The sequence below is a fragment of the Gigantopelta aegis genome, chromosome 3 (genome assembly GCF_016097555.1).
Source record: "Gigantopelta aegis isolate Gae_Host chromosome 3, Gae_host_genome, whole genome shotgun sequence".
NCBI lineage: Eukaryota > Metazoa > Mollusca > Gastropoda > Neomphalida > Peltospiridae > Gigantopelta > Gigantopelta aegis.
In genome coordinates, this window is record NC_054701.1 from 32,414,548 (window position 1) to 32,439,147 (window position 24,600).

The 24,600-nt window shown below is 37.4% G+C and overlaps 1 protein-coding gene across 2 annotated transcripts in view; it reads right to left on the bottom strand.

Moving 5' to 3' along the window:
* Positions 1–24,600, bottom strand: part of LOC121367897 — a 112,658-nt gene that overhangs the window by 64,353 nt on the left and 23,705 nt on the right. Inside the window, exons 3-4 of one of the 2 annotated variants that reach the window (XM_041492346.1) lie at positions 8,855–9,049; positions 2,405–3,254 (exon numbers count right to left, since the gene is read on the bottom strand). In XM_041492346.1, coding sequence (XP_041348280.1) covers positions 2,405–3,254; positions 8,855–9,049 — 1,045 coding nt within the window. Of the gene's footprint in view, positions 1–2,404; positions 3,672–8,854; positions 9,050–24,600 lie in introns of both variants that reach the window. The other variant, XM_041492345.1, reaches the window with a different exon arrangement.

The following is a 24,600-nucleotide window of genomic DNA, read 5'->3' on the forward strand; positions in this document are numbered from 1 at the left end:
AATTCCTTAAGTTCTTAACCCTCACTTGCTTGAGTGTAAAAGTATGCAGTACATGCATGCATTTAATACACACATAACAATAAAATTATGTATTTGTCATTATTGAAACTGGAAAGTGAAGTGGGTCCTAACTCATTTGATAAAGCCAGATGCTAAGGTTGTAGGATCAAACTCTCTTAATGGACCCATTCTTTGATTGTTTAATTTTCCATTCCATCCAGTGCATCAAAACTCATATATCAAAGGCTGTGGCATGTGCTGTGGGAAAGTGCTTATAAAAGATCCCTTTTTGCTAATAGAAAAATGAAGCTGGTTTTCTCTGAAGGTTACGAGTCGCATGTTTGACATCCAACAGGTGATGATTAATTAATCACTGTGCTCATGTGGTATTGTCAAGTATTATTGAAGCGGGATAGGATGTAGCTCAGTGGTAGAGAGCTCGTCTGAGGTGTGATGGGTTATAAACTGATTGCCCTCAGTGGAACCATCTCAACCAATGACCCACATCTGACATACTAAAGGTAATGGATATGCATATCCTGTCCTGTGTATGCAAAAATACGCATAACATATCTGTTAAGAGCCACCTATGTGGCAACAGCAGGCTTCTTCTAATGCAAGAATCAAACTACCAACTGTCACAACAGAGTTGGCCAACTCATCGATTGCTCGACTTCTACAACTGTCCAGTTGCTAGTCTGAGCACTCTTTACAACTCTATTCTCTTCATATACAACTCCTATGACCAATTAGCTGTTAATCTGAATGCACCCGTAAGTCATTAGAGTTGATAGTCAGAGACTAGCATTATTCTCTACAGCAAATGTCGAAATAACCATTTGATAGTCACCAAATAGCCATAGCAGTTTAAAATGTGCTGAGATATTTACAATATTTATCTGCTTTACTAAATAAAATAAAAAATTGGTGTTTTTGTTTTTATTCAATTATGAACATTAATTATGAATTTTAATTAAAATTCCAAAAATTATCAATTTGTAACTGTTAGTGTTTTGTTCCATAATGGTTGGAAGGTATTAAGCAAAACATTGGCTACCAGAACTACTTGTATTCTTTAGTCAATCTAATATTGGCAAGGAGTAATCTGGCACTAGATGGCCTGGTGCCATCTTACTTATCGTCTTACTTATCAATGTAAAAGTCACTTTACAGCAGGAAATCCTGATAAATGTCTACAGACTGTCAGAACAGTTATCTCAAAAAATAGTTTTTTTTAACATTCTGGATTTCCAAAATCCTAATTTACACGTCTTTTTTTATTTGTGAAAGTTTGTAGATTTGATTTAAAATTAAAGCTCATTTATATATGTTGTTGTTCTGACAATTTGAAGATTTCACTTACAAATAAAAAAATAAAAAATAAGCAACAAAAAGCTACATATAACTACAATATGTTCCACAAAGAAGCATTTTCATTTTTCTTAATTTTCAACTCATTTTTCCCTAAATATTTGCAAACTATTTTGACTGGTTCTTGATGTGGTCATTTGGTTTAATGTGTAGTGTAAAAAAACTAGTCTAGCAAACATCAGCAACAAACAGCTGGCTGGATGTACCCCTGGTATAAGCACAAAAATAAACTGAAAATGAAATTAATTTACACCGACAATATAATTATATTTATAAAACAGAATTCCCAAGATCAAGAAAACAAAACCATGACACAGCAGTATAATTATTTCAATTTATAACATTGTTTATTTCAAATTTCAAGCACCTGTGGTGGTTGGAGACTAGGACTGAGATGTGGAGGTGGACAGCGAAATAAATTAAAAGATATGAGCTACCAGATTAGGAAGATACAAATTGATAAACATTTGCTATGGCTATTTTGTGACTATCAAATGGTTATTTCCACATTTGGTTTAGATAGTTAAGAGAGGAAGAAGCCTGCTGTTGCCATATAGGCAACTCTTAACAGATATTTTAAGTGCATTTTTAAGTGCATAAGGACATTGGCTAATATAGTTCCACTGAATTGCAATTAGTCTTGTAACCCACTGCACCTTGGTTGAGATCTCTACTGGCCTCAGTGGGGTCGTGGTTAAGCCATTGGATATAAGGCTGGTAGGTACTGGGGGTCGCAGCCCGGTACTGGCTCCCACCCAGAGCAAGTTTTAACACCTCATTGGGTAGGTGTAAGAGCACTACACCCTCTTCTTTCTCACTAACCACTAACCGACTGTCCTGGACAGACAGTCCAGATACCTGAGGTATGTGCCAAGGAGAGCGCGATTGAACCTTAATTAGATATAAGCACACAAATAAGTTGAAATGAAAATGAAATGAGCTCTCTCATGATATGGAATTCAGAGAGAAAGGAAAGGGGACAGAGGAATAATAATAAAAAATAACAAATTCAATTAAAAAACCCAGAACTCACCTGACTGACTGCCAGCACTTGTCCTGCTCTCAGCACTGCCAGACCGAGGTCTCTCTCCACCCCTCTCACTTGGCACCAGGCTCACCGATGTCTTGTAGGTCTCGTCACCCACTTTTCCATCCAACGAGTCTTCTTCTTTCTGTAATTTCCTCCTCGACTCAATCTCCTTCAGCAGAGCATCTTTACTTCCTAGCCCAGAACTGGGTTCCTTTTTGTTTGAATTTGCACTCTTATTATTGTTTTGTGCTTTCAAACTACTAGCACCATTATTGATAACAAAGTTTCTGCCTGTCACTTTTTTAGGCTCTGAACTTACAGATTTCATCATCACAGGTCCTGATGCTCTCTGATTAGTTACGAATCTGCCATTTGTATTAGCAACGCCAGAACCGGCACTGTTAATAGTCGAACTAGATCCAGATCTAATATTAGTCAACCTATCGGAACTAGAAGAGTTTGACTTTGGACCCGAATCATCTACTAAATTGGACACTGACTTAGCCTTACTTACTATTGTCACATTGCTAAAAGAACTCACAGTTTTATTGGGTGAAGACAACGAAGCTGTCCTCGTGTCCAGGGAATCTGCCCTAGGCCGTGGAGACATCAGGCTCGTGTTCCACTGTTGACCAACAGATGGGTTAATGTTTAACGTGGACATTTTTTTCTTCGGCTCTGGGACACTGACTGCTGTACCATTCACCGTTTGGTTCTTGTTTTCAGAACCAGGCGCGTTGTTCGATGTTAATGGAAAAGAGTTTCTATTTTCGTTTCTCTTAACGACATTCGTTCGCATGGTAACTTTGTTGGGAAGAACGCTATTCACGCCATTCGACATGGCGGAAGGTTTCTGAAAGGCACCGAGCAACTTTTTAACACTGGGCAACTTACTGAGCTCGTCATCCTGGTTAGTAGTAGAGTTTTTGATTTCGTTCTTTGAGACATTGTCATTGGAGGGTACAACAGAGTTAGGTCTGAAAGCGGTGTTATGAGAAGATGCAGCAGCTGCGATGTTAGCTGGCAAGCCGTTGCTGACAACAGTGTTGGAGCTGTTGGGGTTAGCACTAGGATTAACAGGCAGTCTGCCCCTAGCTGTTGTTACAGTGGCTCGGGGAGGAGGGGAAGGGTCGGTTGGGAACTGGGGAATGTACATGGATTTGCTGCGATGCACAGGAGTGCTGGATTTGGTGGAGGATGACATCTGCAAGCCTTTCAGGGAACCACGGCGACGAAGCTCAACTCCTTGCTTCCCATGCTGAACATTTTGCTGGACATTAAAAATTAGTCATTAGTCACTGTATAAATATATCTGAATATACAGAATATATTTTCTTTAATTAGTAATTAATCATTATATTTATACATACATGAATATACATGAATATATATATATATGTGTGTTTATTGTTAAAAGTATTATTATTCTACACTGACTGCTGTTTTGTGGATGATTTATTAAACATGACTTTATTAATTACTTTGTTACTTACAGCTCATAGTAATACCCATTAATGTAAAATACAAACTAAAATCATGTGCTTTTTACAGCTGAAAATTCTATACCAAGCTTTCAATTAATATATTTGTTTTGTTTACATTTCATATCAAATCAAGAGCTAAAATCACATAAAAAGTTGAAAAATCGCATTCTTATACTTATCTTGGTACTCTGACAATAGACACATTTCAAAAAATCAAAAATAAGTCTTATGGTACATTCATTACGTGTCAAGTTCGTTTGATCGTAATTTTAAAAGGAGTATTTCCAAATTTTATAAATCCCACCTATTTATTTTAATTTCAAGGAACTTTCTATTAGCAAGAGGGGTTTCTGAATTTAAAAAAATGTCAGAGTATATTGAATTTTGTTTTTCAAATATGTTTTTTTAATAAAATGATATTTACTAGTACATTTGTATATATTATCTACATTTACATACCTAAAGATATTCCAACACATTAACCAAAGTATGACAGATCCAAAATTTAACTCAAAGTGCTGAGTGCAAATGGTTATATTTAGCATACAAAATGGGTGATAACATAGGAAAGAAATATATTCATAGGAGGAAATATTTTAGAAAATTGTGAGAGAAAATATTTGTAAGGAACAGGTTTATTTCCAACTTACGAGCATTATATAAATGCTTGGGTTCTTGACAATGACAGCTCAAATTCCGTTACATAAAGATTTAAGAATTATTTTCGATGTCTTTCCAGAAATAATAAGTCATGTTGACTTGTGGTGCGATTAAACTTCCATTTTAAAGATTAACATACACATGCATGTTGTTTTAATTTTCTTTTCCATTAATGAATGAACATACAGCAGTGGACCAAGGCTAGAAATTGACAGGGGGCAGGAAGCTAATGCCACTAAAAATGCACAATGTACGTTCTGTTAATCAATATCACAGGACGCTTTTACTTTACAGGGTCCTATGTCTGATGGGATTGGGAAAATTAACACATGTTAATCATAACTGGGATTTTTTTTGTAGGCCATGGAATGATGCAGTACATCATTGTAAAATAAATTTATCAGAACATAGTTAAAGAAATATTAAAATATATTTGGAATTTTCAGTACTAAATATTTTTAACAAGGCCCATATTTGGTACAACAAAACGCCTGGAGAAATATCTTATTTTTTGAAATTGTTCAGATATATTGAAAATTTGTATTTTTTTGAAGTGATTAATACAGGCTCAAATTTAACGATGGCACCAATGGCAATTGCCGTTGTTGAGATATAAATTGCCATACTGGCAACTGGCAACTCTTTTTACGTGCCCCTATCCACGAAGGTTCAGGCACGCCCACCACGGATTTAGCCTCTGACTTCACCAGTGACTAACTCCGGAGCAGGAGGGGGGGGGGGGTAAGTTTGAGGTGGGCGGAATTTGGAATAAAGCCATTTAGTAAGGTCAACGCGAGCGCGGACCAAATAGCAGACACTTCGTAAACTTGAAGTACACCGAGTGGGAGCCGTGCTCTGATTGGCTGAATTTCGATTCCTCGGTGAAGCCTGTATTTTACCTAAGTCTACAAAGAGTAACTGCATCCAAAACATGTCCGGACTCTAAAATTTAACCCAAAATAGTTAAGACTGCTCAGCCAAAAGGTTTTTAAGGTGATTTTGAGCAATTGAACGGGCACCAAAATAAAATGCGTTAGACTACTTATAAAAAAATAAACATAAGAATTTTGAACTGCTTCCAAAACGTTTAAAGTCTAACTAGCCCCAAAAAAAGAGGTTGTTACCTGTCCTAGGAAAGGTTGTTAGCGGGGATGTCGTCACGGAGAGGCGATGAACAGGGACGAGTCCAGATGGTCGAGGGCGTACCGGTTTGCCATAGGTAGAGAGCATCACCGATGGCACTTTTGAGCCATCGGTAAAGCTCCTCAACAATGGTAAAATGTATACACTTTGTGTACATTAATTGCCAATATTTAATATTTGCACATTTGAAATGTCTACATACAACAAAATAACCTTTCAATCATGTTTATTTTTTGCAAATGTCACTTTAAAAAAGAATGCCATAGGCAGGCTCAAAATTGCCGTCGGTGAGCCATTTCACCCATGACAATTCTTTAAAACATTGCTGTGGGTGACAAATTCTTAAATTCGAGCCCTGTAATATGTAATTCGTATGTTTTCATCCACATTTGGCACACTGCTTTCTAGAACTGCTTCTCAATTTTTAGCATTTTGAAATCTGAGAAGCAAAGACTTCTTCCCACTCCACAGAATGAATTTCGAGCCTTGGTAGTGTACTGGCCACAAACTAATTACAGATAACAGAAATACAGAGAAATGTAAAGACATGCAAACATAAATATATATATTGAACAAAAGACATGCAGGCTAGCTCAACTAAATAAATTACTAAAAAAGCAATAATAGAATATATATCTATATAGATACATGCATTAATGTAGTATAAATATTATTAAAGGTAAACCTCTTACAAAACAGTATGGAATTTCGGGCTAAAACTTAAATCAATGTTCTCTAGTGGTGTCGTTAAACAAAACAAACTTTAAGTGAATTCAAACATTTGATAACTCTGACATAGACTTCAGAGGAAACTTGTTACATGTTTCCATTAATAGCAAGGGATCTTTTATGTATACTTTCCCACAGACAAGATAGTACATACCACATTCTTTAATACATGTAAGTCACGGGGCACTAGTTGGGATGGGTGTAAAGTATCAGAGAATGGGTCCACTGATCCTACCAATTGTGCATCTCAGGTAAGCACTCCACTGACAACTAAATCCTGTCCCTCTAAGAATGAAAGTGAAAGTATCCCCCAAAGTAACATACAGTCTTGTAAGAGGAGCATGTACCTTTAATACAAGAACACAACACTATCTTTTGTTAATTTTCTTGAATATACAGATAAACATAAATGTACACAACAAGAAAAGAAGAAAAAAGGGATTATTTGATGGGGTTTTTTTTGTGGAGAGAAATCCCTAAATAGCAAGAAAGAGTTAACACAGTATTCGACAAATGTTTTGAAAAAGTTTCTAGCCCTCACAGAAGCTTTGGCTAGTGCCCTATGTATTATAGTAATACAGTTGATAATTTCCACTAGCCCTCAACAAAGCTTTGGCTAGTGCCCTATGTATTATAGTAATACAGTTGATAATTTCCACTAGCCCTCACCGAAGCTTTGGCTAGTGCCCTATGTATTATAGTAATACAGTTGATAATTTCCACTAGCCCTCACCGAAGCTTTGGCTAGTGCCCTATGTATTATAGTAATACAGTTGATAATTTCCACTAGCCCTCACAGAAGCTCTGGCTAGTGCCCAATGTATTATAGTAATACAGTTGATAATTTCCACTAGCCCTCAACGAAGCTTTGGCTAGTGCCCTATGTATTATAGTAATACAGTTGATAATTTCCACTAGCCCTCACCGAAGCTCTGGCTAGTGCCCAATGTATTATAGTAATACAGTTGATAATTTCCACTAGCCCTCACAGAAGCTTTGGCTAGTGCCCTATGTATTATAGTAATACAGTTGATAATTTCCACTAGCCCTCACAGAAGCTTTGGTTAGTGCCCTATGTATTATAGTAATACAGTTGATAATTTCATCTAGCCCTCACAGAAGCTTTGGCTAGTGCCCTATGTATTATAGTAATACAGTTGATAATTTCATCTAGCCCTCACAGAAGCTTTGGTTAGTGCCCTATGTATTATAGTAATACAGTTGATAATTTCATCTAGCCCTCACAGAAGCTTTGGCTAGTGCCCTATGTATTATAGTAATACAGTTGATATTTTCATCTAGCCCTCACAGAAGCTTTGGCTAGTGCCCTATGTATTATAGTAATACAGTTGATAATTTCATCTAGCCCTCACAGAAGCTTTGGCTAGTGCCCTATGTATTATAGTAATACAGTTGATAATTTCATCTAGCCCTCACAGAAGCTTTGGCTAGTGCCCTATGTATTATAGTAATACAGTTGATAATTTCATCTAGCCCTCACAGAAGCTTTGGCTAGTGCCCTATGTATTATAGTAATACAGTTGATATTTTCATCTAGCCCTCACAGAAGCTTTGGCTAGTGCCCTATGTATTATAGTAATACAGTTGATATTTTCATCTAGCCCTCACAGAAGCTTTGGCTAGTGCCCTATGTATTATAGTAATACAGTTGATATTTTCATCTAGCCCTCACAGAAGCTTTGGCTAGTGCCCTATGTATTATAGTAATACAGTTGATAATTTCATCTAGCTCAGACCAAAAATGTACTAGCTCGGACTGAGGGCTAGTGGATTTGTCGAATCCTGGTTAACAGTAAGGTTATCTTTCAGAGAAGTGGACTGCACTGATTTTTACTTTGAAGAAAGAAGATCATTCTTTAATTGGTCCAGATGGACAAAGGGAACACTGTGTATTTGTCTTCAAAATTATTAATCATAAACTAGTAAGTATGTTATAAAAATATTTTGTGGAATGTAGGCTTATATCAAATTTGATACTTCGGAGCATAAAAATGGTCAGAATAAAATCCTGTATAATGGTTGAGGGAATTGCATTGCATGCTGTAACCATTTTCCCTGCTTTAAAATTAAGAGCTGGAAGTAATTATCAATTGTCCAATGGACAACTTGTACAATCATGTTATCCAACTGATAAAGTCATCATTGACAATCATTAAACTGGATGGTCATCCACAATTAAAATTATTCTCAAAATAGAAACCAAAACCCTTTGTCATTAGGATTTCGAATTGGAAACAATGGAAGAAAAATTTTAAAAAAAGGAGAAGTTTTTCAACTACAAAATTCAATGATTTTAATAATTTCATAAATTACAAATACAGAAAAGTTTCTTAGTTTCTTGAAATATAAAAATGTTTAGTAAATTTTATTCCTTAAAGAGTGTGATATTCTTTTAATGAACAGTTTTAAGACCTACCTGTGCAAAACATTTCATACTCCTGTTCATAAGCAGAGTAAGTCGATTCTGTGACTTCATCATTTCCTTGGAGATCTGCTTATATTGCCGTGAGTTACGGTCCCTAATACCCTGGAGCTCTCCACACAGCGAGTTAAAGTTTTCTTGCTCAGCTGCCATCTCTTTTTGAAAATAGGTAATCATCTCCATCAATCCCTACAACATGTAGAAAATAAACAGTTATATATATTTGCTAGTTATAATAGTTACAAGACAAATGAGTTGTATACTGTGATCCACCAAAACCTACACTTAATCCTAAAGATTAGCAGGGTTTCTGCCAGAGGGTAAAACGGGTATGGCGCTATACTCAAATTTTTATTTTTTTAAGTTAACATTTTGACAAAATTAATGACTTATCATTACTCTATGATTTTCTTAACCCTAACCCTAAACTTAACCCATTTTCTTTCTGGGGGAGGTCCCCCATACCCCCTGTTGACTGTGGTTGCATTCAATTCCATAGTGCCATACCCAAAAATTTCTTTCTGGCAGAAACACTGATTAGCCATGTTAAAATAGCATTTATTACAGTATGGGGGGCAAGATGTAAAGCGCTCACTTAATGCATGGTCGGTTTGGGATCGATCCCCATCAGTGGGCTATTTCTCACTCCAGCCAGTGCACCACAATTGGTACATAAAAGGCTGTGGTATGTGCTATCCTGTCTATGGGATGGTACATATAAAAGATCCCTTGCTAATAATGGAAAAGACAGTGGGTTTCCTCTTTTACAATCTGTATGGTCCTTAACCATCATATAACCATAAATAAAATGTGTTGAGTGTGTCGTTATGTAAACCATTTCCTCATTACACCATGGTGATGGTGGAATCCATAGACTATTTTCTGTGATCCACATTGTAGACTGTGTCTTTTGAGAGGTCGAGATCTCTAATCAGATGATGCATGATGCAATACTGCAATTCTCTGCATAACGTGTCATGCAAAAACAGTGTACAATGTTTATTTTTACTTGCATAAACAAATAAATACTTGTGATTAATTCTTATAATTAAAGTTAGTCACATAATTTAACAAACTTTCTGAGTACTACTAAAGCAGTGTATCAAAAGTAGGTAAATCACCATGAAAGTCAAACTAAATTTGTAACAGTATATGGTAAAGCTAAACACAAAATTTCAGGTCAATATTTTGAGGTATTCCGGGGGAAAAAGGTCCAGAAAACAAATTTTCTCATCTCCCAAGTTTAACGACAATAACTGTAAAAAATTGGCAAATGACCATGAAAATCAAATTTGATCTGTAACAGTACATGAAAATCAAATTTGATCTGTAACAGTACATGAAAATCAAATTTGATCTGTAACAGTACATGAAAAAGCTTTATGCAAAATTTCAGCTCCTTATCTTGATGCATTCTGAAAAACCCAGAAAAGAGTCTGGAATACTATATGTGGGACAGACAGGCGGACAGGTAGAGGACTAACAAAAATACATGTTTGAATATTTTTGTTTAGTCTTAAACATGTTTACAGCAGTAATATGTGTGTAAACTTCATTGAGAAATGTGTGGTGTGGGAATGCAAAGTTTCATTGATAAATCAGATGATCACAAAACAAAGTCATTTTGCTGAACATGTCCCATATTTCGCTGATTAATGTGGGAAGTAATTACCTGATTTTTGTTTTATCATTGATGAGTCTGGTAATAAAAAGAGATGATTTATTACAACTTGTGTGTTTTTGATTATACATAATTCATTTTCGTTCATGCTGTACGAGTACGGTGACTGAACACACACTCGGAATATAAATGATCTGTCAGAGGAACTAGTTTAGTAGTCTCTATGCATACATTTATGAATAAACGAAAGAATTAACTGGACAATAATTGTCATGAAATGATGTAAAATTTATTCTTGACATATATTCTTAGATAAAACCCGCTACATTTTTCAATTAGTACCAAGGGATCTTTTATATGCACCATCTCAGTCAGGATAGCACATACCACAGCCTTTGATATACGAGATGTGGTGCACTGTCTGGAATGAGAAATAGCCCAATGGGCCCACTGGCAGGGATTGATTCCAAACTGACCACGCATCAGGACACTTTACCACTGGGCTACATCCCACCACTATATAGGTTTTGGTAATTATCCTATTAGACCAGCCTCGGTGGCGTCGTGGTAGGCCATCGGTTTACAGGCTGGTAGGTACTGGGTTCGGATCCCAGTCGAGGCATGGGATTTTTTAATCCAGATACTGACTCCAAACCCTGAGTGAGTGCTCCGCAAGGCTCAATGGGTGTAAACCACTTGCACCGACCAGTGATCCATAACTGGTTCAACAAAGGCCATGGTTTGTGCTATCCTGCCTGTGGGAAGCGCAAATAAAAGATCCCTTGCTGCTAATCGGAAGAGTAGCCCATGTAGTGGCGACAGCGGGTTTCCTCTCAAAATCTGTGTGGTGCTTAACCATATGTCTGACGTGATATAACCATAATAAAATGTGTTGAGTGCATCGTTAAATAAAACATTTCTTTCTTTATCCTATTAGATCATATATCTGTAAAAACGTAATGATGTACATGTTATTTTCAAAGATAAAAATTAATTAGGTTTTCTTTCATTGACTTTGTAGTAAATGTTTGCTGTAACTAACAAATATTTAGAACAATTCTAATTCTCTTTGTTGTATAACAGCAGGATGACTGGTAGACAATGCAAATAACTTACATCTTATTTGTCTCTCTACAACAAAGGGTTTAAAACACATTCAATAAATTTAGAAGAGATAAAACATGACAGGTTTAAGATTCAATGTATCAATATGATCCTATAAATGACATCTCACATACAACTTACACGTGTTGATACCGGTAACAGGAATCAATACAGATAAGATAGCAACTTTATTGCAGTAGAAAAAAAATGAATATCCTAATTCAAAAGTTAAAGTTTGTTTTGTTTAACAACCCCACTAGAGCACACTGATTTTTTAATCACCAGCTTTTGTATTTCATAGATTTAATAACTCTGACATAGACTTTGAGAACGTTTTGAGAAAACTCACTATGTTTTTCTATTAGCACTATGGGATCTTTCATATGCATTTTCCCTCACAGACAGGACAGCACATACCACAGCCATTGATATACCAGTCATGGGATGGAAAAAAAACCCAATCATTGAATGGAAAAAAGTAAAGTTTGTTTTATTTAACGACGCCACTAGAACACATTGATTTTTTTATCTTATCATCGGCTATTGGATGTCAAACATATGGTCATTCTGACACTGTTTTTTAGAGTAAACCCTGTCGCCACATAAGCTATTCTTTTTACAACAGGCAGCAAGGGATCTTTTATTTGCGCTTCCCACAGGCAGAATAGCACAAACCATGGCCTTTGTTGAACCAGTTATGGATCACTGGTCGGTACAAGTGGTTTACACCTACCCATTGAGCTTTGCGGAGCACTCACTCAGGGTTTGGAGTCGGTATCTGGATTAAAAATCCCATGCCTCGACTGGGATCCGAACCCAGTACCTACCAGCCTGTAGACCAATGGCCTAACCACGACGCCACAGAGGCCGGTTCATTGAATGGATTCACCATGGTGGGTTGACCCTATGATCAAAGTGCCTCAAGCAAGAATTTTACTAACAGAGCTAGATCCCAACCCTTGCTAATTCATTACATTTGTTCAAATCAGTCTCATTAGATCTTTGTTGAAATTTGGAAAGTAAAACTAAAGATTCATTTTACTGTCACAAATTTTGTGATGTCAAAAATATGGTTTCACTACTCCACATATTGTTCATGGAGTTAAATGTCAAATCATTATAAATTAATGATGCAATTTCTGTGTTTGGCTACTCATCTCTGGTTATTAGATTTCTTGACATCACCAAATGATGTTTACAGGGTACTTTTTTTTTCTTCAAAATGTTGATTAGCGATATTTCTAGTCAATTGAAAATTGATTAGCAACTACTGTTTAATGATTTAAAATTGTGTAACGATCTCTGAAACTTGTGTAGCGAATCGTGACAGGATACTGGACAAAATGTTCCCTGGTTTGTAATGTTAATTTTTAATTAAAATTTGACTACTTTAGTTTTAAGTGTGAATTCTAATTTGTTAATAATTGACAGTCTTATTGTTGCTAATTTCTGACAATATTTTTTTTTTTAAAGTTGAAATTAGAATCAGTGGTGGGAATTGGTGAACTGTAAAAAAAGGAGGAAATTCAGAGGGGTCCTGGAAATTCTAGAAATTCTCGGTTAAAATTTGTGCCATCTTACATATTTTGGAGGAAAGGACGATTACAATGCGAGGAAACGCAATGTTCCATGAGAGGAAAACAGCTGATCTGAGGAGAATTCCCACCCCTGTAGAATACATATGAGGAATAACCCTACTGTGAATCTCAATTTGTTAACTGGTGGTGTTATTGTTGTTCATTTGTGACAACAATTCAGAAGCACATTATCAAATTGTTTACCACCATCACAGCTGTGTGTTTACTCATCAAATATTACTTTTGTATTTGTGACACACAATGGATATCGTGAGACATGATAATGAGTGTTAAACCCAGTGATAACATTTACATACATGTACACACAATTATTGTCTTTTATTAACATAAAGGGTCTTGTACATGTGGTTTCAGAGACAGTATGTATTATGTCCAAAGGAACAGCCACATAACAATTATAGGCTGGAATATAATAAAAATGAGTATGGTCTTGTTAACAATAACTATTTCTTTAGGTAAATGCATTATTATAAAAAAAAATTAAAGTACATGTATAGAAATTGGTCTAAAATATGTTTCTGAAGGACATCTCTCCATAACCAAATACAAAAATTAAATACAATGTATTTTGAATGACAATATAAACAGCTACTCTGTTGATTTAGTCCCCATTATACAGAATCCTTGAAGAGTTATTTCCCTTTAAATTTGTGTAAATACATATACGTGTTCAGCTGGCAAAATTTACAAACCACAATAATAGCATGTTGCTATCTTGTACAGTATATACTAGTATGACATGCTGTCCATCATAAAATGTTAAGCACAGCACTGGAGTACCATACATACATGTGTACTCCCATACTGAGAAGCCTCCTATAATCAAAACATGACCCCTCAAGATATAATATTCCAGATTATTATCATCCCAGATTATCTAATATTAACAGACTGGCCTATATTAGGCAGCCAACTGCTTCAGCAGGCTATTTCTAATACTTCCTCAGGTGTTGTTTGGCTTAAATTTTACTGGTATATGTATTACACAGAATATGGACCTATAGAACCTTATACAGAGGCAAAGGTCGAAAGTTGGATTAATTTTGATATATAGCCTTAGAGAGAAAACCCACTAAATTTTTCCATTAGTAGCAAGGGATCTTTTATATACACTTTTCTACAGACATGACAGCATAATTTGATGCACAGTCTTTATATACCAGGCATGGTGCACTGGCTGGAACGAGAAACAGCCCAATGGGCCCACCGATAGGTTATGGTTCAGACCCCGTTTCACGAAGCGATCTTAGCACTAAGATCATCTTAAGTGCATTAGGTAGTTATGCAGTTAAGGTGATCTTAACGCTAAGAACGGAGCCCAGGACCACAGAGGTAATTAGAGATAGAGGAAATTTGCATGCACCATACTATGGGATCTGCATCCACCATACCATGGGATACTCTTTTTGTTCAGTAGTAAGGGATCTTTTATATGCACACAGGATTGTACATACCATGGCTTTTGTTACACAAGTTGTGGTGCACTAGTTGGAATGAGAATCAGTAATTTTACTACTAATTGCCACATATATACTGACATGCAATTCATTCATTAATTACTTATAGACTACTACCTCCACAAACTACTATTGTCCATGTTGGGGTGTTGTAAAACATTCATTCATTCAATCATCCATCCATCCATTCATCCATTCATATGAAGGACCCCCAAGTATTCATTGAAATGATTGTGTTAATCCAGCAGCATGGTGTGTTAGTAAACATCACATTCCTCTGTATATAAAAGGTTTGGTTACGTGACACTGTACCTGCTGTAACAGGTTTAGTGTGTTTTATTATATACACTGTATTTGCTTCACTGCCCACCTTTTCCTGTTATCACCATATTACAGGATTGACAGTCAACACAAACACACTGAATATAATGTTGATATAATTTATTGATGTGCTTTTGTTTAAGGTTCAAGCATGCTGTTCTCAACAAATGGCTAATGAGTTATGCAGAGATAAAAACGTTAATCCCACAAAGCCTACTTAATAGTCATGTTATCAAGAGGGCAGGACGTAGCCCTGTGGTAAAGCGCTCACATGATGTAAGGTTACTTTAGGATCGATCCCTGTCAGTGGCCCATTGGGCTATTATTCATTCCAGCGAGTGCACCACAACTGGTATGTGCCGTGGCATGTGCTATTCTATCTGTGGGATGGTGCATATAAAAGATATCTTGCTTCTCATATAAAAATGTAGCGGGTTTCCTCTCTAAGACTGTGCCAGAATTACCAAATACTTTATATCCAATAGCCAATGATAAATAAATCAATGTGCTCTAGTGGTGTCGTTACACAAAATAAACTTCTTTTTTTATATATATCTTATCAGTTTGACCGGCCTCGGTGGTATAGTTGTTGAGTCATCGGATATACGGCTTGTAGATACTGGGTTCGTATCCTGGTAATGGCTCCTACCCATAACAAAAGAAAAGAAAAGTTTGTTTTATTTAAGGATGCCTCTAGAGCACATTGATTTTTATCTTATCATCGGCTATTGGATTTCAAACATATGTTAATTCTGACATATACTACTCAAAAGAATTTAAGGGTCAGACGATATTTTCGACATTATTTTCTAAATGTCAATTATATTAGCTAGACCATAATGTCACGCATGGTATTGTTCCATTTTGACGAAAGTGGGTCTAAGCAACCCATAAATGAATTAAAATCCACTGTCATTGACACTGTCGACTAGTTCTAATGGCGAAAACATGCTTACATTTGCATGTAAATTAGGGCGAAAGCGAAAGGTCTGCTAAGTGCCCATAACTTGCTTTTTCACAAAGCGCTTCATTTGCACGCTTTGCACGTGTATTCCATGTTCCCAATGCTGAATTTCTGTATAATTGGAGCTTGCGTTCGTGTATGGTGCACACTCCAAATTCGACAATGGTACGACTTCAACTGACTATCGAAGATCGAGGAAGGGCTATTGCTTGGCTTCAGGATGGCAATACGCAAAGAAATGTTGTTCTGAGACTTGGTGTCAGTCAGAGTGTCGTTGGCTGACTGTGGCAACGGTACCAAGCAACGAATTCTGTTCGAAATCGTCCACGTTCGGGAAGACCCCGAAGCACTACAATTAGAGAGGACCGCTACATCACCAATATGGCTCTACGTCAACGCACAACCACTGCACGCCGATTACGTGACAATCTGCGGACTGCGACTGGAACTCAGTGTCTGATCAAACCATACGCAATCGTCTGAGAGCCAATAATCTATGCTGCCATCGCCAGGCTGTTCGACCACCACTCCTACCACATCACAGAGCGGCCAGACGTCACTGGTGCACGCTTCATCTGCGGTGGCAACGTGTTCAGTGGGGTCGGGTGATGTTCACTGATGAGTCCAGTCAAAATCATCAAAATCAAACGAGAATGTTAATGATTTTTTTATTATTATTTTTTCAAAAACCTGCAACCGAAATAGCCTGTAACACCACCTCCAGTGAATTACAGGTGCATTGTCCTGTGAGAGCTGGGAGATCAAAGTGTACGATCAGAGGATTACGTTGACAGGTTATTAGAATGTCTCAGCCCAGTGATGAGTCATCTGATTGACCCTCAAGGAAATGACCTACTTGTCTACCTGTAGCTACACATGCACTACATTATCCCATGGAATGAAAGAAAAGGAATGTTGTTTAACAACAGTCACAGCTCAGAATATTGCCCAGTCAGCAAGCACACAGGTAGTATATGAATGTGTGATATACATGTATATATGCAGGGCTTCTAGATTGTGGTAGCCACACTCCCATGGCTAGTGATATTCAATGTTGGGCTAGTAAATAACTATTATTGCCATGCCCAACAGCTAGTGAAAAAAAAAAGGTCAAATGTTGCAGTTAAGTCTATTTTGTAAATATGAATATCCTGACCCCGTGCCAACCTCACAAAGTTTGTGTTTTTAAGCTCCATCTCCCTCTTTAGGTGACATATCTGATTATTACTATTATTTAGTCAAATTGTATTAACTTAAATTAGTCACGTGTCTTACTGGCCTCGGTGGCATCGTGGTTAAGCTATCGGACATAAGACTGGTAGGTACTGGGTTTGCAACCCGGTACCGGCTCCTACGCAGAGCAAGTTTTAACAACTCAATGGGTATGTGTAAGACCACTACACCCTCTTCTCTCTCACTAACCACTAATAAACTAACAACTAACCCACTGTCCTGGACAGCCCAGATAGTTGAGGTGTGTGCCCAGGACAGTGTGCTCGAACTTTAATTGGATATAAACATGAAAATAAGTTGAAATGAAATGAAAGTAGGGCTAGTACATTTTTAATCATGGCTGGTAAATTTTTTAAATCACTGATCCCATGGCTAATGAATTTTATAAAAATTCTAGAAGAACTGATATATTGGTCCGAATTTAAGAAACTTGATTTTTTTTTCTCTTAGAAGTGTGTGTTTAAGTATTATAAATGTATGTAGTATGTAGTTACATGCATGTAAGAGAAAAAAGGGTCTTAATTTGTAAATTCAGTCAATAGTAATCAATGGTACAATATTTAAAAATCTTTGTTTTAAACAATTTTTATTTCTGAAAATCAAAGACAACAGTTTTAGATTGACTTACATATTACCAAAACAATCGACAGGGCTTCTAGAATTTTGATAAAATCCACTAACCATGGGATCAGTGATTTAAAAAATTTACCAGCCATGATTCAAAATTCATTATCCCTACATTACTTTAAGTTAATACAACTTTACTACTAAATAATGGTATTAATATGATATGACCTAAAGGAGATAGACCTTAAAAACACTTAACATTTGGGGGTGGGGGGTGGGGTAGATATTCATATTTACAAAATAGACTTAACTGCAACATTTGACCACAAACAATTTACTAGCTGTAGTAGTTATTTACTAGCCCAACATTGAATAGCACTAGCCATGGGAGTGAGGCTACCATAATCTAGAAGCCCTGAATCTAAACAATTAATGGACACGTGTTTTATTACCAGTTGCATATCATATATTAATCCATACCTATGACCTCACACTGTTGTTATAACAAGATTATATTTCAAGAATCTACAGCTGTGCATGAACAATGCAATTTGAACTTTTTGTATGTTCAGATCTGGAATTAATTCAAAGCTGGCTGAACCTGTGCATTGCACTTTGTAAACAAATGCAAACTTTAGCCCAAGAAGCCACACGTCTGATTGGAGAATACACTAAAAAATGTGGATTAATCATTAACTCGCCACTACAGGGCTTGTGAATTATTGACGAATCCAACCTCCCTTGTACCTGTATGTACATTCTACACTACTTACAGTATTGTACGGCCATTACAATAATGTATATGCATTACTATTATGCTATCCACATTAAATGAGTAATCAGGGATGGGAATTGGTGAACTGTAAAGAAGAGGAAATCTAGAGGGGTCCCGGAAATTCTTGAAATCCTAGGTTAAAATCTGTGCCATCTGACACATTTTGGAGGAAAGGGCGATTAAAATGCGAGGAAACGCAATGTTCCATGAGAGGAAAACAGCTGATGTGATGAGAATTCCCACCCCTGATTAACACAATCATAATAATATGTGCACTTGAAGTTGTAAGATTATTGCCATTTATAAAAGTTAACATTTCTTTTGTTTAATGACATCACTAGAGCACATTGATTTAATAATCATCCGTTATTGGATGTCAAACATTTGGTAATTTTGACATATAGTCTTATACAAGAAACCTGCTATATTTTTCCATTAGTAGCAAGGGATCTTTTACATGCACCATCCTGCAGACAGGATAGGACATACCTTTGATATAGCAGTCGTGCATGGTGCACTGGCTTGGACGAGAAATAAGACTAATGAGCCCACCGACAGGGATCAATCCTACACCAACTGCATATCAGGCAAACACTATTCCACTGGGCTACATCCTGCCCACTATTACTATTTACAGGTCCATTCTATATTACATGACTATTACTAAAGCTATCTTAACAATGAATGGATGTGTATTACCATTTACAGGTCCATTCTATATTACATGACTATTACTAAAGCTATCTTAACAATGAATGGATGTGTATTACCATTTACAGGTCCATTCTATATTACATGACTATTACTAAAGCTATCTTAACAATGAATGGATGTGTATTACCATTTACAGGTCCATTCTATATTACATGACTATTACTAAAGCTATCTTAACAATGAATGGATGTGTATTACTATTTACAGGTCCATTCTATATTACATGACTATTACTAAAGCTATCTTAACAATGAATGGATGTGTATTACTATTTACAGGTCCATTCTATATTACATGACTATTACTAAAGCTATCTTAACAATGAATGGATGTGTATTACTATTTACAGGTCCATTCTATATTACATGACTATTACTAAAGCTATCTTAACAATGAATGGATGTGTATTACTATTTACAGGTCCATTCTATATTACATGACTATTACTAAAGCTATCTTAACAATGAATGGATGTGTATTACCATTTACAGGTCCATTCTATATTACATGACTATTACTAAAGCTATCTTAACAATGAATGGATGTGTATTACCATTTACAGGCCAAAGTGACCAACCAGTGACCACACTATTATGACATGAACAACTATAACAGGAGGACCGATGATCTGGACATAATGTCATGACAACATAACAGTGACCAACCAGTGACCACACTATTATGACAAGAACAACTATAACAGGAGGACCGATGATCTGGACATAATGTCATGACAACATAACAGTGACCAACCAGTGACCATACTATTATGACAAGAACAACTATAACAGGAGGACCGATGATAACATAATGTCATGACAACATAACAGTGACCACCAGTGACCACACTATTATGACATGAACAACTATAACAGGAGGACCGATGATCTGTACATGATGTCATGACAACATAACAGTGACCAACCAGTGACCACACTATTATGACATGAACAACTATAACAGGAGGACCGATGATCTGTACATGATGTCATGACAACATAACAGTGACCAACCAGTGACCACACTATTATGACAAGAACAACTACAACAGGAGGACCGATGATCTGTACATGATGTCATGACAACATAACAGTGACCAACCAGTGACCATACTATTATGACAAGAACAACTATAACAGGAGGACCGATGATCTGTACATGATGTCATGACAACATAACAGTGACCAACCAGTGACCATACTATTATGATATGAACAACTATAACAGGAGGACCGATGATCTGTACATAATGTCATGACAACATAACAGTGACCAACCAGTGACCACACTATTATGACAAGAACAACTACAACAGGAGGACCGATGATCTGGACATAATGTCATGACAACATAACAGTGACCAACCAGTGACCACACTATTATGACAAGAACAACTATAACAGGAGGACCGATGATCTGTACATGATGTCATGACAACATAACAGTGACCAACCAGTGACCACACTATTATGACAAGAACAACTACAACAGGAGGACCGATGATCTGTACATGATGTCATGACAACATAACAGTGACCAACCAGTGACCATACTATTATGACATGAACAACTATAACAGGAGGACCGATGATCTGTACATGATGTCATGACAACATAACAGTGACCAACCAGTGACCATACTATTATGATATGAACAACTATAACAGGAGGACCGATGATCTGTACATGATGTCATGACAACATAACAGTGACCAACCAGTGACCACACTATCATGACAAGAACAACTACAACAGGAGGACCGATGATCTGTACATGATGTCATGACAACATAACAGTGACCAACCAGTGACCATACTATTATGACAAGAACAACTACAACAGGAGGACCGATGATCTGTACATGATGTCATGACAACATAACAGTGACCAACCAGTGACCACACTATTATGACAAGAACAACTACAACAGGAGGACCGATGATCTGTACATGATGTCATGACAACATAACAGTGACCAACCAGTGACCATACTATTATGACAAGAACAACTATAACAGGAGGACCGATGATCTGTACATGATGTCATGACAACATAACAGTGACCAACCAGTGACCATACTATTATGACATGAACAACTATAACAGGAGGACCGATGATCTGTACATGATGTCATGACAACATAACAGTGACCAACCAGTGACCATACTATTATGATATGAACAACTATAACAGGAGGACCGATGATCTGTACATGATGTCATGACAACATAACAGTGACCAACCAGTGACCATACTATTATGACATGAACAACTATAACAGGAGGACCGATGATCTGTACATGATGTCATGACAACATAACAGTGACCAACCAGTGACCACACTATTATGACAAGAACAACTACAACAGGAGGACCGATGATCTGGACATGATGTCATGACAACACGTTTATCTGTTACCTGTGTTCTGGACAGTGTAAGCAAGTGGCCAATCAATTAGTCCGTCACCAGCCCCACCAGGTACACCAGGCTCCAGTCAGACCTGATAATCTGGACATTATGCGGTGACAACTCACTGATTTATTACACAGTGGCCCATGCTGGAATGCCAAGTGCTGAAGACATGCTGGCCTTTTTAGTGTCGAGTTGGGGTACGTGGGTCAGATGCCTTCTGAGAAGGAATGGGATATTCAGATAGGGCTATTCCACAACAAGAATTGAATGGAATTAACTGTTTCATCTATTATAACTTATTATATTTGGTGTCACTGATAGTTAAATCTATAGATGATCATAACAATAAATGTTTTAAAAAATATAATAAACTAAAAAATTTAATTAATTTTTTTATTAAAAGTTAAATTTAATAAATTTAAAACATTTTTAAAATATGCATTGAGTTGAGATGAACATTCATAGATGCAACTGTAAACCAAGTTTCATTGACAAAGGACTTACACTTTGTGAGAAACTGACTTAAATGCAAAAATGTAACATTAATTGAGCTAAAAATAAACATTTAAAAACATTTAAAAAAAAAATTAACTTGCACTTAGGTGCATTTAAACCACATTTCATTGTATGTGTATGTGTGTTTTATTTATTTATTTCACCTCTTTGTTTTCATTCATTGGTAGGATTTGTGAACCTTGGAGCTAAGCATGAAAAATTAATGTTACAGCTAAAATGCAAATGTTGCCACCGTAATACCTATATCTCATCTTCTGGCAGACTATGGAATGGTCCAGACCTCAGAACTGTGTCCAAATGCTCAACCTTGGTTTGAGCTGGTACTGGGATACAAACCCATGGCAGCATCTACCACTATTGTACCAGCCTCCAGCCCACGTACCCACCCATCCTTGAACTAGTTTCATGGGAGTGATAGGGAGCCAGAATGATAGCTCCCTTTAACAAAAAGGTCTGCTTATGAAATGTACCCAAAACACATGGAGTAGCTACATTCAGTTGTCCCAGTGCCACAGAACCAGGGAGTACCCCGGTAGCTACATTCAGTTGTCCCAGTGCCACAGAACCGGGGAGTACCCCGGTAGCTACATTCAGTTGTCCTAGTGCTACAGAACCGGGGAGTACCCCGGTAGCTACATTCAGTTGTCCCAGTGCGACAGAACCGAGGAGTACCCCGGTAGCTACATTCAGTTGTCCTAGTGCCACAGAACCGAGGAGTACCCCGGTAGCTACATTCAGTTGTCCCAGTGCGACAGAACCGGGGAGTACCCCGGTAGCTACATTCAGTTGTCCTAGTGCCACAGAACCGAGGAGTACCCCGGTAGCTACATTCAGTTGTCCCAGTGCGACAGAACCGGGGAGTACCCCGGTAGCTACATTCAGTTGTCCTAGTGCCACAGAACCGAGGAGTACCCCGGTAGCTACATTCAGTTGTCCCAGTGCGACAGAACCGGGGAGTACCCCGGTAGCTACATTCAGTTGTCCCAGTGCCACAGAACCGAGGAGTACCCCGGTAGCTACATTCAGTTGTCCCAGTGCCACAGAACCGGGGAGTACCCCGGTAGCTACATTCAGTTGTCCCAGTGCCACAGAACCGGGGAGTACCCCGGTAGCTACATTCAGTTGTCCCAGTGCCACAGAACCGGGGAGTACCCCGGTAGCTACATTCAGTTGTCCCAGTGCCACAGAACCGGGGAGTACCCCGGTAGCTACATTCTGTTATCCCAGTGCCACAGAACCGGGGAGTACCCCGGTAGCTACATTCAGTTGTCCCAGTGCCACAGAACCACAGAACCGGGGAGTACCCTGGTAGCTACATTCAGTTGTCCCAGTGCTACAGAACCGGGCTGTTGACACAACACAGACAGAGAATGTGTGAGGATGACCACCTCCAGGTATCAACATCTAATTGTCTGTGTCCATCAACATCGGCCGTGTTGACCTGGCTGCTCCGTACACACTGACAACAGGTAACCCGGACACCTACAGCAACACCAAACTGCGAGGAAAACAAACCGACAGATCAATATGGATCCTTGTAACAACATAATTTACATCCCCTTCGGACGTCTTCATGCAGAGTAAATTATAGATTTTCATTCATCGGTTTTTTTAACATGTAATTCAAGTACAGTAGTTATCATTCAGTGAGGTATTGGTTTTTGTTGCTAAATATATACAGGCTTAGTAAAGCATATTTCACTGAATGTACACTGTATACATTAATTTAAAAAACAAATTAATATTAATGCAAAAACATAATAACTAAGTAGTGGTGAAACATTAATCCCCCCCCCCCCCCCCAAAACCCAAATCTGTTTCATCTAAAAATTGCTTTGCTAAAAAAAGATTCTTTGTTAAAGCCGCACACCCTAGTTCCATCCAGCGAAAATAAATTATAATTTGGTTAATCTACAAACCTGTAACACACTTAGATCACGTTTTTATCAAATGGAGTGAAAAAGCAGGTTTTATATCGATAAATACCATGGGAATCCCCATGTCCCAATTGCTTGAAATAATTTTGAAAGTTAGTATTCTGATGTCACCGGTAGATGTCGCTCGAAGCACAACAATGCCTACGTCACGACAAATTTCACAGACTTGGGGTGCGTTCGTTTCACCTCTCCTGGACATGTTCCAACTGTTCTGTCCTGGTTGTATCCCCTCTCCAGATATCGTAAGACTTAGCAAAATTATTGGTTTTAAGGGTTTGTAACGTTTAGTATTGAGACACTTACTTGTCTGAACTTTATTGTTACTGAAAATGTTCACGAACTGTGAAGAAAAATCTCACAAATGAACAAACAAATCGGATGTTGATTGTGCGAACATGCACGAGAAACCAAACCAAACCAAAATGATAACGGTCACGTGATATACAAACGTCTGTGACATTGAAATGGAAATATCCCCTCTAAAAATAGATTGGACCTCACTTGCTTAACTTTTTTTT